Source organism: Neolamprologus brichardi, chromosome 17 (assembly GCF_056152115.1).
Source record: "Neolamprologus brichardi isolate AB-2024 chromosome 17, ASM5615211v1, whole genome shotgun sequence".
NCBI lineage: Eukaryota > Metazoa > Chordata > Actinopteri > Cichliformes > Cichlidae > Neolamprologus > Neolamprologus brichardi.
The window spans coordinates 32,806,439-32,820,200 of record NC_142120.1 but is presented as its reverse complement, the minus strand read 5'-3'; the positions used below and the strand labels follow the sequence as shown (position 1 = coordinate 32,820,200).

The 13,762-nt window shown below is 40.2% G+C and overlaps 1 protein-coding gene across 3 annotated transcripts in view; it reads left to right on the top strand.

Moving 5' to 3' along the window:
• The window catches only part of jak1 (Janus kinase 1), a 32,687-nt gene extending 18,925 nt beyond the window's left edge, over window positions 1–13,762 (top strand). For 2 of the 3 annotated variants that reach the window (XM_035915491.2, XM_006808135.3), the window contains exons 9-25: window positions 384–541; window positions 805–919; window positions 1,402–1,600; window positions 4,215–4,324; window positions 4,585–4,737; window positions 4,838–4,925; window positions 5,018–5,145; window positions 5,290–5,428; window positions 7,646–7,797; window positions 7,957–8,107; window positions 8,912–9,000; window positions 9,366–9,558; window positions 9,697–9,821; window positions 9,908–10,080; window positions 10,610–10,727; window positions 11,187–11,297; window positions 12,045–13,762. In XM_035915491.2, the coding sequence (XP_035771384.1) occupies window positions 384–541; window positions 805–919; window positions 1,402–1,600; window positions 4,215–4,324; window positions 4,585–4,737; window positions 4,838–4,925; window positions 5,018–5,145; window positions 5,290–5,428; window positions 7,646–7,797; window positions 7,957–8,107; window positions 8,912–9,000; window positions 9,366–9,558; window positions 9,697–9,821; window positions 9,908–10,080; window positions 10,610–10,727; window positions 11,187–11,297; window positions 12,045–12,185 (2,343 nt within the window). In that variant the 3' untranslated portion in view covers window positions 12,186–13,762. Of the gene's footprint in view, window positions 1–383; window positions 542–804; window positions 920–1,401; window positions 1,601–4,214; window positions 4,325–4,584; window positions 4,738–4,837; window positions 4,926–5,017; window positions 5,146–5,289; window positions 5,429–7,645; window positions 7,798–7,956; window positions 8,108–8,911; window positions 9,001–9,365; window positions 9,559–9,696; window positions 9,822–9,907; window positions 10,085–10,609; window positions 10,728–11,186; window positions 11,298–12,044 lie in introns of those variants that run through there. The other variant, XM_035915492.2, reaches the window with a different exon arrangement.

The window sequence follows — 13,762 nt, the reverse complement described above, 5'->3', positions numbered from 1 at the left end:
TTTTAAAACTTTTCATTTATAAGTAAAACCAGAAATTGCAATTAAAGTGTTATTAATAATATCTTAAATAAGAATTGTATAAGGATTCATTGTTGAGAAGCCCTGTAGCTTGTTTCTTGCATTCTCTACATTGGTTGTGTTTTTGTTTTTGTATTGTTTTTTTCACCTGCCAAATCAAAGATGGCGCCTCGCTACATTTTATTAGCCATGACAAATTATTTTATCATACTTAATTGTGAAATTAAATTTGAGTTTGTCATTCATCACTGCTCATACTACAGGGCTCGAGAGTGCTGTGGAGTGTTTGTAATAGCTGCTACTTTGATCACTTCTTCCCTTCCTGCTTTCCTTTATCACTCTTTGGATGTCTCTGCACTTTTCAGGAGCTGCTGTTGGATACAAGGGCAGAGGCTCTGTCCTTTGCAGCCCTTGTGGACGGGTACTTCAGGCTGACTGTGGATGCCCATCACTACCTGTGCAAGGAGGTGGCTCCGGCTTCAGTGGTACACAACATCACCAATGGTTGCCACGGACCCATCAGGTTTGTACTGGCAATTTTATTTGAGGAGGATGAGAATGTGCCACATGCAGTTTTATCAAACAAATTCATCATTTGTTGCATGTCATGTTACTGGACACGGTGATTAACTCACTTCGCAGGCTGAAAAATGTCAAAGTAAAAGCTCCTATAAGAACCTCCATCAAATTTTTCTTATAGGTTAATATTTCTGGGATATCTTGATTGAACAGCTGTCTCCGGTCAGGTCAGTTAAATCAAATGTCTTGTTGTTTTTCTTTTTGCAGTACGGAGTACGCCGTCCAAAAGCTGCGCCAGGAGGGCAATGAGGAGGGCGCCTACATCCTGCGCTGGAGCTGTACTGAATACCAGTACATCATCATCACTGTGGTTTGCAGTGAGGTACTGTATATCTACTGATTAACTGACAAATTCACAAAACACTACTTACCTACATTTTATTTACTAATTTTTAAATGAGAGCAGCAATTTTGGGTTGAGGGGACCACTGTAGACCTCAAATGTATTCAAGCACACACCCATCTTTGTTGGTCTCTGTTAAATTTCTACAAGCCTGTTTGCCATCCAAAAGGAAAAAGGAAAAATAATTGAAAGCTGAAGAATTAGCGATCGTTAAATTCTGGCGCACTTTTCCATAGTTTGCTGGGGGTTTTTTTCTCTCTGCTTTCTTCTCTTTTCTCATGCGATTGTAGCAGATGGCTGTCCTCCCTGCTCCTAGTTCTGGCTGAGGTCATCTCCTTTTAAAAGGGAGTTTTTCCTTCCCACTGTCACCAAATGCTTGCTCATAGAGGGTCTTTTGATTGTTGATTGTTGATAAAAGAACTACTTGTTTAAAATGAAAAAAATGTTTATTGTTCATCCAGATTGACTTGAGGGAGTCTCGTCCTGTGCGCCAATACAAGAACTTCCAGATTGAGGTTACCCCCAGTTCCTTCACTCTGCACGGCACAGATACATCACAATCCACTCTCAAGGAGCTGCTTGAGCACCTGGAGGGCCAGAATCTGCGTAGCGACAACCTTCAGTTCCAGTTGGTCCGCTGCTGCCCCCCACAGCCAAGAGGTAAGCTTAATGAAAAATAAACAATGGAATTCACAGTAAATGAAGACAAGCTCACAGCATCGCAAATTTACATTATTATTTTCAAGACAAGTATAATAACACAAACACACGAATAGGAATAGGAACTCTGCATTTTACATCTGTAAATGGACTATTTTTACTGCACAGTCTTACTGCATATGGTCATTTTAACATTGTTGAATTAATGACACGATAAAGTAATTTCACTGGTTCACAGCAGGTTTTTTATACATATTGTACATGTAAAAACATGTGGCACAGTTAAGCCTATGCAGTGTGTTCTTTTTTCCATCATCATCATATAAAAGACAAACTCCAACTTTAATACTGGGTAGAATCAGACATACAACAGATAAACCTATAAAGCTCAGGGAAACAAGTCGTTCTTTTTAAGTGTGATATAAAACTAGATTTATTTTTGTTTTCAGGATATATTGGCATGATACCGCAATTATAAAAACTGCGTGTCATCTACTGACAATAGACAAAAATATGAGCACAGACATGAGTAACGATCAGTCTGTTTTACCAAGATTGGTGCAAATTAGCAGGTCAAAAACTTAATTAGACCTTAAGAGAAGCTGGTGATCTACAAAAACAATGTCAGAATGTTTGAAATTCATGGAGACTGCATGTACGATTGGTGATTATTGCAGCTGGTCTCTAGATTAAGCTGACTCAGGATTTGAAGAAGAACACTGAGCAGTCTTGAGGAATGGCAGCCCGGAAACTTTACCAGTGGGACACATCGTTGTGCGCCTCAACTTCACAGGGTGTTTCAGTCTTTTATCACAAGCTATTCTGGCATTTTTAAGTTTCTTTTTAACTTACTTGGTTATGTTTCTGGATTAGTAATCTGATCTAGAATACAATATAAAAATTGTGGGACACATAATCAGCAGTGGACCTTGGATTCATTGGGTGTTTCGGCCATTATCACTAGACCCCCTCATCCAAGGAGGTCCTGCCCGAGTTATATCAATAATTCAACGTGCATTTCCTTTTTTTTTTCATGGGTGACTCACAGCCACTTTTTGAGCAACAAATCATTGTAAGATTGAGACGTAATTCTAGCTCATTCTGAGTCATAATAATGGCTTGGCTTGAAAATTGGTTTCGGATGTTTTAGAGCTCTGTGAGTGTGCACTGCTGAGGAACAATGAGCAGTGGCTTTGGTGCTTTCTGACACGTTCATGGACTGCTCTTTAAATAGAAATACTTAATTACTTAATTACTTAAATTTGAAATTTTTCATTGCAACTTTATAGTGAATCCCAACGGTATTTTTTTTTACACTTTGTGCAGACTCTAAGTTGTGGATTGCTATTGAAGTTTAGGCGACTCACTGAGAGTGAAGGGAAGCAGGTCTGGTCAGGTGTGTGTGTTTGTCTCTGTAAAATGGTGTCAGAGAGGAAGAGAGTTGTAAATGTGGGTTTCCGGAGCCAATCTAGTGCTCTTGTGTTTACTTCACTCAGGGAAAGGTAGAGCCATTTATGCATGGATGTGTTGGGCTGCTCGTGTTTGTTCAGGGTGTTGTGGTTCTGACAGTCATCTAAATGCTGGCTGCTTTTGGTTAGTCTTTGGTCGGGACGAGCTTTAGAGGAAGACAAAAGACAGAAGTGCTGTGTTGTCTCTGCTAAAATATTTATAAGTTGTTGCACAACGCTCTGTCTACCACAATAACACCCTTATATGCTCACTTCCTGGGAATAGCATGCAGTTGATTTATTTATTGTTATTTTGGCTCTATGCAGGTTTTTGTTTATCTGTTCTGACAGTAAGATAAATTGTGAAAAATGCTGCAGGGTTTAAGAGTGGGTGAGTATATGTTGCTTTGTAAGTATTAAGGCGAGATTTTAGAGGAGTATATAAAATATCTGATGGGACATGTGGGTGCATGCTGTGTTTGGCTTTTAGCATGAAACCCAGATTGCATGTTACAGAATAGTGCTCGAGATGCTCTCCGAAATGATGGAGCACAGATGCTGGGTTTTTTCTTCCCCCTTAAACCACAGTGCGTTGGTTTTGTCACAGCAGTAGACACCCACAAACACACATGCATATAGGTAACAGGCACAAAGATACATCTTCACTTGTTCCTCCCACATGTCTCTGTATACGCAAAAAATAAACTGAATCAGTATGGCAGCCAAATACGAATATCTGTTCACATCATTGCCACATTGACGTAATTCTTGAATGCCTGTTTTACCACGTCTAAACACGGTTCTTCTTTCATTCAGAATGCCAGGGCCTATATGATCATCTGTACATTTGTAAAATACATTACTTCACTGTAAAAATCATTCTTGCTTATACTTTTAATGTTATTGGATATTTGTATATTTTGATAATAAAGGGATGGCAGTTTTATCTTATTAAATATCAATAATATGTAATATATTAAATATATTAAAGCATCTACAGAGGTAGATTTAAAGTTTTCTAAACAGAATTTAAAATGATAAATACAGAACAGACAGACAGGCCATTTTTATATGAGGGGACAAGGTTGTTCACAAAAATAAGAATCTAAAGTATATCTTTTTAATATGTAATGCTTACAATCAAATCTGTTTTCTTTATGTTACAGAGATTTCAAATCTCCTTGTGGCCACCAAAAACAGAGCAACAGCCCCTAAGAGACACATGCCCGGCAATCAAGTCAGCTTCCCACGCATTCTCAAAGAGGACATTGAACAGGTACTCTTCTCTCTTCTGTGTTTGTTTCCTTTTTTTGTTTATTCTTTAAATAAATAAAACAATTACACTTTTTTACATTATTTTAAATGCATTCCGTTGCATTTTATAGTCCGGGCTCTGTTTTTTTATGTGGAAGTGAGAGTTATGATGTTTTTGAAAAACCTGTAATAAAATGCTGCAAAAGCCTTTCTTGTAGGAGGTATACTTTTGCTTTAATACTTTACACTATAATCTTTTGGGCTCTCTGTTGTGTCAACCAGGAGGAGCACCTGGGTATAGGTACAAAAACCAACATTTACTCGGGCACTCTGAAGGTGAAGGGTGAGGAGGAGGAGGATGCAGGATATACATCCTTCCAGGAAGTCAAAGTGGTCCTAAAGGTGCTGGGTTCTGGACACAGGGACATCTCCATGGTGAGCTCCTAAAGATGTGGAACATCCCAGAAAATTCCATCAAATTGTATCTGTCCTGTAACATCTAACCATGCTGAAATGTTTGTCTTTCTGTTGAAAGGCTTTTTTTGAAACGGCCAGTAAGATGCAACAAGTGTCCCATAAACATATTGTGCTGCTCTATGGAGTGTGTGTCCACCACCAGGAGAGTAAGTGCATATTAGAAGCGGTGTGGTTGTGTAATGAGGTTCTTATTCCTGTGGCTAAGGTTTCTCACACCTTTCTCTTTGTGTACCATAAGATATCATGGTGGAGGAGTTTGTCCAGCTAGGACCACTGGATGTGTTTATGAGGAGACAACAGACTCCACTCAGCACATCGTGGAAGTTCCAGGTGGCCTTGCAGTTGGCATCAGCCCTCAGTTACTTGGTAAGAGAGGAGAACTAAAGACACAGTCCACGAAAACTTGTTTTTAGCCATGGATTGATGTCGATATTAGTTTCTTTTATTAAATGTGAAAGCGTATCCTCTTGATTATGGACGAAAATGCGTTCTGTCCCGTGTTTGTTGTAGGAGGACAAAAAGCTGGTCCATGGCTTTGTGTGTGCTAAGAACATACTGCTGGCCAGAGACGGACTCGGTAATGATGAAGGAGGGCCTTTCATTAAGCTCAGCGACCCAGGAATACCAATCACAGTGCTCACTAGAGAGGGTAAGTCCACATACAGACAGGCTCAGTTTGGATTACTAAAAATGAAACTTAAATGGTTACAGAATAGCTGCCATGGAAAATTTCACAGTAACTTCCACTTTTCTAGTCAGCTGTAACTGAAAGTAAAACCAGTGGATGAGTGTCAGAAAGTCATTGTGCAGTCTATAAAGAAAAAGGATGTGTAGTATCTTTCTTAAAAGTTGTTTATGTAGCATTTTCAGTCCGAGAAACATTTCACTCAGCCTCTCATCCAGGTGACTAATACAATAGTATAGCAGTATAGTGCATGCTGCTAAGAGCCAATGATGTGAATTATACATTGGGGAAATCAAACAATCTCTGACTAAGCACAACACAGAAGGAAATGGCCATCTCTGATCTGTGGAGGGGGCCATCTTACAATGCTGTGGTTGTGGCCATTCCCCAACTCTCTGTGAATGTTAGTCATGACCTTTGATCAGTGGTCAGGACAGTTTGCATATTAATGATCATGAAACTGGCCTCACGTCGGGGGTGTTAGTTTCGGTCATTCTGCAAATGTACTACTTATGACTTTGGGGAAATCTGCAGTCAGCTGAGGCTGAGGAAATCACTGAGGTGAGTTACAAAAGGTTTCTCCCACAAAATCGACTTTCTGGTATTTCCTTACGTGGATGATTGAGCGTGCATCAAGATGGATACAATCTTTGCTCGCTGTGGGGACAAAGCCTCCAGTCGTGGCCAAGTGGGTGGAATCATAAGCAGTAAGGAAGTTGACACAAGAGGGCGAGGCTCTGTGCTAAATACAGGCACTAGGAAGCTGGCTCTGGGCCTTCTTGCTCTAAGTAATTACCTTAGACCCTCATCCTCATCCATTATCGTATTTACTTTTTCCATTCATGACAACGTGTTTTTCCGCACGACACTGATGTCAGACCGTCTGCTTACTGTTAGTCTTGTTTCTACAAATTGTATGTTTAAGCCAAAATATTCAGGATTAAAACTGCAAACATAATTAGATGATGTTTAATTTGGCATTGAAACCAGTTTAAAAACAAACTAGGACACAAAGTTTATGAAAACGACAACACATCAATGTTGGCTTGCTTGAGTGACACTTTGTCTAATAAACAATTTCCACTTAAATGTGGGCTGACTACTGTTAGCTTTCTCTCTTTTTGCTTCTGTCATGCCCTCATTTTCTTTCCACTCAACATAGAAAAGATACAAAATGAACATATTTCTGATGAAGCACAGGTAGTTGACCGCTTCTGTCAAAGACCATAATTTAAGGCTAGGTATTGGATCAGAGAAGACAGCGCAACTTGTTTCTGTTTTTCTGCAAGAGCTATAAGTTGTTTGATGACCCAGTGCGCTTGTATAAACCACAGAACAGTTAGAACTGTTTCTGCACAAATGCCCACTGCCATATTCTCCTGGGAAAGCTCCTCCCTCACCATTTGTTCCCGGAACTTTACCGTTTTTTCCCCCATGTCTCCATCACTTTACTGATCAACTGGTTTTCCAGTTAGACATCGATGTTCTTGTACATGGATTTGATTGAACATAATGGATAAAGTGCTCAGAAACCCACTGGGAGCATCTTCAGTGCTTCCCAGCAATTTCAGATCACTTTGCTCAAAACCCTCTAATCCATTGTCTCCCCCCCTCTCAATTATGTAATTTCCCGCTCAGATATCGGTTCGGCTCCCCCGCCGTTTCTTCCCTTCTTGACCTCAGTACTTACACTGCTCATCTATCTATCTAGTGGAGGTCAGCCAATCATTTAGCCCGTCTTCCAGTCAAAGCCGAGCTGCCCAATACAAAGCCTTTTTTAAAAATTTACTTCAAGCGGCAATTTAACATTTTGTGTTGGCTACCTGCCAGCTGGCTTGTCAGAGCTAGACTGTAATTAATTTTTTTTCTTTGAAATTGGGGCATCGTGAGTGTGTAGGCGCATAACCTGCCCTAAGATGTCTTTTACAGTGTGAAAAGTCCACACACACACGTGCATATGTTTTGGGGGTTTTAGCCGTTTATTAAGAACAAACTGGTGACGTTAGAGCCTGAGGATGATAACATGATTTGATAATTAAGTAAAAACATGTTGTTCACGGTTTCTTTTTTGCTTTTACTTCATGAAACTTGAAACATGAAGGTTTAAACCTGTCTTCACTGATTTACTTGCAAGTGCAACTTTTAAACAAAGTGGAGTTTGTTTGTGTCCACTTTGTGCAGAGTGTGTGCATCGTATCCCGTGGATCGCTCCAGAGTGTGTGAGGAATGCCTCGTCACTGGGTGTCGCAGCTGACAAATGGGGATTTGGTACTACTCTGTGGGAGATCTGCTATGATGGCGAGGTTCCCCTCAAAGACAAGAAGCTTACAGAGGTAAAGAGCACACACAAGCACTGATGATCATCCAACCAAGTGTCTCTTGGTTTCTTTTTGTTTTTTTGTTTTTTTTAACCATCTCTGTCCATCCGTATCGACAGGTCAGTTTTCATGCAGCACCTTGTTCATACGTGTTTTCATGTCTGTTCTGAGCAGAAGGAGAGATTTTATGAAACGGAGTGCCAACTGGCCACCCCGGACTGCACAGAGCTAGCTGAACTCATGACCCACTGCATGAACTATGACCCCAAGAAGAGACCTTTCTTCAGGGCTATTGTCAGAGAGATGGATCAGCTCATAGAAAAAAGTATGTCCGAGTATGTCTGCACGTTATATAAAACCATTTTTTACACTTAATAAAGAGGCTGCACATATGAAACCTGAGCATTAGATTTCAGTCATCGTATTGCTACTGTGTCCAGCTTTTATTCGTTCTAGATGCTCAGAGTTGAAAAATGTTTCATTTAAGCCAATAACACTGCATAAGACTACAAAACAAAGTACAAGTTAAAACATTGTGATCTTTTTTTGTTTGTTTTGTTTTTTAAATTGGTATGGTACCTGAATGTGAAGCATGCTTTGTATCTCATGGAGTAGCAGGCTGTGAACAGAGTTGTTTACACTACTCAGAGGTTCTTGAGGAAGTTCACTGGGTGCATTGTCAGAGATCAGCCCCTCAAATGGGCCCCATGGCAGGATATTATACTCTCTTCTTCCACCTGCTGGTTAGAATTGGATACTGCAACCCATTTTACTCAAGCCAGTTTTATCATATAATGAAACCCTAAGGGACAAACTTATTTCAAGCTACTATAGTTCTCACTGTTTGTGAGTATTGTTTGTTTGTTTGAATTTTGTGTTAGAATTAGGTAAATATTCATAATGATGATACATAAAAGGTTTTGCCTGAGTGATATATTGTCCTGCCAGAAGTAGCCATTTCTGTGGAAACATGAGTAAACAGGTAATTACATAACCACACCGAGTTCTAGTGAAAACGTCGACACTGTCGACCACAATGGACTTCCTATGACACAAGCGTGCATGTGCTGTGGGAGGGACGTGCTGTACTCAGTGTGCCTAATGAATTTACCTCTTTTTGTTCTTTCAGACCCTTCTATCAAACCCCAGCCAACACCAGATGTTGACCCCACCATGTTCGAAAAGAGATTCCTCAGGAAGATCAGAGATCTGGGAGAGGTACAGTGCTGCTGTGTCTGGCTTCATTCGTGTTGAGCCAATCATAGGATTCATTTTGTTAGTAATTAGACTGACGCACAAAGAACTTGGCCACTCAGCTGACATGAAAAATGGCTTTATTAAATAAAAGTCTATTTGGTCCAGTGGGTGTAAGCTTACAGGTATATATAAATATATATATTGCAGTAGCCCCTCTTTTTAGGGGTCACCACAGCAGATCATCTGCCTCCATCTATCCCTAGGACCTTCAGAGCTCCCCTGTGATCTGAGCATAACAGAACTAAACGAGCCAATGGATGAAGTTTCCCATGTACTTGTTTGTCTGCTGTTCAGTACTTAAAATTTGTTTCATGTTTCTCGTGCAGGGTCACTTTGGTAAGGTGGAGCTATGCCGCTACGACCCTAGGGGGGACCGAACGGGCGAGCTGGTGGCTGTGAAGTCGCTGAAGCCCGAGAACCGAGAAGAGCAGAGCAACAACCTCTCCAGAGAGATCGACATCCTGAAGGATCTCTACCATGAAAACATAGTCAAATATAAGGGCATTTCCCAAGAAGAAGGTATTCTGTCCACTGCATGATGATGATATTGAAGATTTTGAATGTGTTTTTAAAGTTAAAGTTTTTCAAAGATCAGAATAAATAAATATAATATCATGTATACACAAAGTCTGACTGCATGTTTTTATGAATCTATAGGTGGTCAGGCTATTAAGCTGATCATGGAGTATCTTCCACTGGGCAGCTTGAAGGAGTATCTGCCCAGAAACAGAGCCAGGATCAGCATCCCCACCTTGCTCAGCTACTCTGTGCAGATATGCAAGGTAATGCACCTTCTCTTCAGTTCCTTCAATTCCTTTTGGCCACTCTGAACCTGACGAAACATGACACTGTGTTTAATTCATTTTAGGGAATGGACTATTTGGGATCTCAAAATTACATCCACCGTGACCTGGCTGCCCGAAACGTGCTGATGGAGAACGAGACGACTGTGAAGATTGGTGACTTTGGCCTCACGAAGAGCATCAAAGATACCGAAGGTTATTACACAGTCAAGGACGAGAATGACAGCCCTGTTTTCTGGTAAGTCAAGAGGACAACAAAGAGATAATAGCTGAAAACCTGTGTGTGTGTGGTGGGGGCGGGGTGTCAGATGGTAAATGAAATGGATTGATAGGATGAATATAAAAAAGGCACATAAGGGCTCTTCTTTCTAGCAATACATTGACTCTGGTGTCAGCTGGCAGATAATTAAGCCTCAAGGATGTGTTTGCACTAAAATGACAGAAAAATGCACAGTATGTCAGTCCGAGTTGTTTTATTCTATGAGGACATTAATCTCTAAAGCAGCTTTAATTATTATTTGTTAAATAAGATAACAAATAACAAGAAAACAGTGTTTAATAGGTGAACTATTACCATGCTTTGGTGCTGTTTGGGCCGGGTCTGCGCCTCTCAGTGACGGTCCCGCAGCGACACAAGTGTTAGATTTAGCTCTGCTGTTAACATACAGTTGAGGACACTATATGTTGCTCAGTAACCTCTCAGTATAGTGGAAGGATGAAGAAGGAACTGTCACAGTGACTGAGCCTTTATGCTTTTTGTGTTTCAGGTATGCTCCAGAGTGTCTGACTCTCTGTAAGTTTTACCTCGCTTCAGATGTTTGGTCCTTTGGGGTGACGATGTATGAACTCCTCACTTACTGCGACTCTGCCAAGAGCCCGATGAATGTAAGTGTGCAGCACTTTCATTACTAATATTTCCTATTTGCGATTCTGCATTAAGCACACATACTGTGCCAGTCGTGTAAAGTAAACGGCACACACATATTTGTATGTAGCAGATGGTGTTGGTCTTTGGCCAGAGTGGCAGATGATAGACTCCACTGTGAGCTTTCCAAAGTGGCTCGAGCCAGTGCTAAGAGCTCATTTTATCATTAACATCTTTTTACATCAGGCTTTTTGCTGCTACCAGAAGCACTAACTAATAAACCTGCACAGATTAGAAAGACTGAAGAATTATGGAAGCTAGAAAATAAAAGCTATTAAACCTGCAACACAGAGTGCGCATGTTCAACACTGCTATGACTAAAGTTGTATTTCCACGGCCCACATCTAAATGAAAGTAGAGAAAGCCCAGCGTGTAGCATATTTTTCCTTTGTAACCTCCCCTTGTCCTTACCCTCACAGTGCTTCCTCGAAATGATCGGTAAAACTCATGGTCAGATGACTATCATCCGATTGGTGAAGGTGTTGCAAGAAGGAAAGAGGCTGCCGTGTCCTAAAGACTGTCCTGACTCTGTAAGTATTACCAGCGGTAATGACTTGGCTTTTTTGTTTTTATTTACACAAATTCAAATACAGCATATTGAAAGAAAAACAACAGCCACAGTAGGCTTCAAGAGAAGGTAAATTTGGGCCTCTTAATATGTGATGCGTTGTATTCATTCATTGGGAGTTTTTTACCTTGAATAGTTGACATTCATCTGTGCATTGCTGGGTACAAAATCGAGACGTTCTCACTCGTAATCCAGTCATTTTTACTGCAATCACCAGTTTTTCACTCACAAACTGTGTTTCTTTCATAACTTCGCTCTTTAAAGAAGAACCGTTAACCACCGATGCTGGTTTTAGATCTTTTTCAGACATTTCTACAGAAACTGCTGATGTCGGTTTCTGTAGAAATATCTGATTTACACGAGATGTGGATTGACTTCCTGAAATATTGCTAATAATAGCAGTATCTTCACTGTGCTTTTATGGCATATTTCAGTAAAGGGGCACTCGTTTCTTTCCTAACCTATTTAAGCAGAACTAAATAGTGAACGGTTTTAATTGTAATCTTTGGTTTTATGTTAAATGAAAATGATTCAGTGAGTTTTAACATGCAGTCAGGTCACACTGAGGTTGCAGGCATTTAAGCATCCGTCCAAGGAAACCTGACAGCATCAGATGTAAAAGTGTAGCGAGTCAGAGCTGCTGCAGTTTTGTTACATTTTTAATTTTTAACAAAACTTCTTTTGGTTGCCGTTTCTTTTCCCCTGACAGGTGTATGAGCTGATGCGAAGATGCTGGGAGCAGTCACCCGAGAGGAGGATCACCTTCAAGCGCCTGATCGAGGAGCTCACCACCGCTCAACAGCTCGCCCAACAGCAGCAGCAGCAACAAAACAGCCAACCAACTTTCTGAGGCGCTTGCAGTGAAGCTGACTTTGCTTGCCAGTCTGGATGCAAAAGGAGATCCTGACCCCCGCCCCTCCTTCAGATCAGCATCCGCTTGTGCAGCTTTATTGTAAAGTCACGCTCCTTCATACTCACGTTTAAACGTTTAACTACCATGGCATAGTCTGCTATATTTTTTAAGGTTTTTATTTCACATATATTCAGATTTTCTGTTTTCAGTTAAGAGTATTAGAAAAATATTTTAGCCCTATTCTATACTACATGACCTGATCGCTTACTTCCAGCTGTCTTGAATATTATAATAAACGATTTGCACTGTCTTGTGGCCCAAAGACCTTCGAATTATGCAGGACTCTTGATGATGGACAATGGAAAGATTTTTAAAAAAAGCCAAGGAAGGGACTCTTTTATGCCTGCATTTAATGGTTACATTACAGCCTTGTTTGGGATGGATAGCTGGCAAAATCACGCTAGAAGCTCACATGGATGGATGGATGGATGGATGGGATAAAGAAGATGGAACATAACCACAGATATCCAAGCTGTGGCTTCAGAGTTTTGTGCCACTGCTGTTTTGTTTTATGGACTCCTCTTTTTGGGAGAAACTTGCCAGATTTGAGCCTAGGAATTATGTGTGATAAATATCTGGATTTGCTGTTCGTGATGTGCACATGCAGTCACAGAGAAGTGGCATGTCATTAGAGCCAGTAGTCAGTCAGCATTTTTCCTTCCACCCCACTGTTGTGACTGTTTTACAGATTCAATATTTGCACGGTTAAAAACCATCAGTTCTTACTTGTAATTTCACGTTTTTTTCCTGATTAACAAAAAAATTAAACAAAATCTTTTGAGTGTTTTGGGAATTTTGTGGACCATTTGGAAAAAATGCAAGCACTGCGTTTGCACAAGAACAGAAAATCTGATATTTTTTGTGTTCTTTCGATGTTATGTAATGGATGGATCGGTTATATCTTAACAGTCGAATGTTATTTGTGAGTACAATACTTGCGAGAGGCACTTGAGGGCAGTACAACTATACTTTTCCTTTTCTCTGATGTTATTGGGCTTTTAGTCTGAACCACAAATATTATATATCAAATACATAGACTCATTTTGGAGCCAATTCTCACTACTGTGGATTGTCTGTGAAGGAAGTTTAGATGATGTAACAAAAGCAAAAGTGGTGATTTTATACATTGTGTGCATGCCTCCCCCCCCAATTTGCTAAAAAAGTATAATTTCTCCAACAGTCATATCGTCTGTGCATTTTCCAGTGTATACGTGCATTTATCCATGTGTATGTTGTATCATTTGAGCAGAGGGCTTTAGATATGCAGCCAGAAACTTTGCGCTCAGTCATGTATAACAACCCCAGAAGCAGCAGAGTCTACATAGAGGCGACAACAACAGGAGAGGGATGTGCTTCAGCCCACATTTTATTTAGGAATGTAAAAGACAATTCCTTCTGCTCTAAATAAGAGAAAAGAAATATATATTTTTCAAAAAAAAAAAGATGTAAGTATGACTTATGGAATTTAAAATGATCCATAAATACACCATGAAAAAATAAATAAAATCAATGTT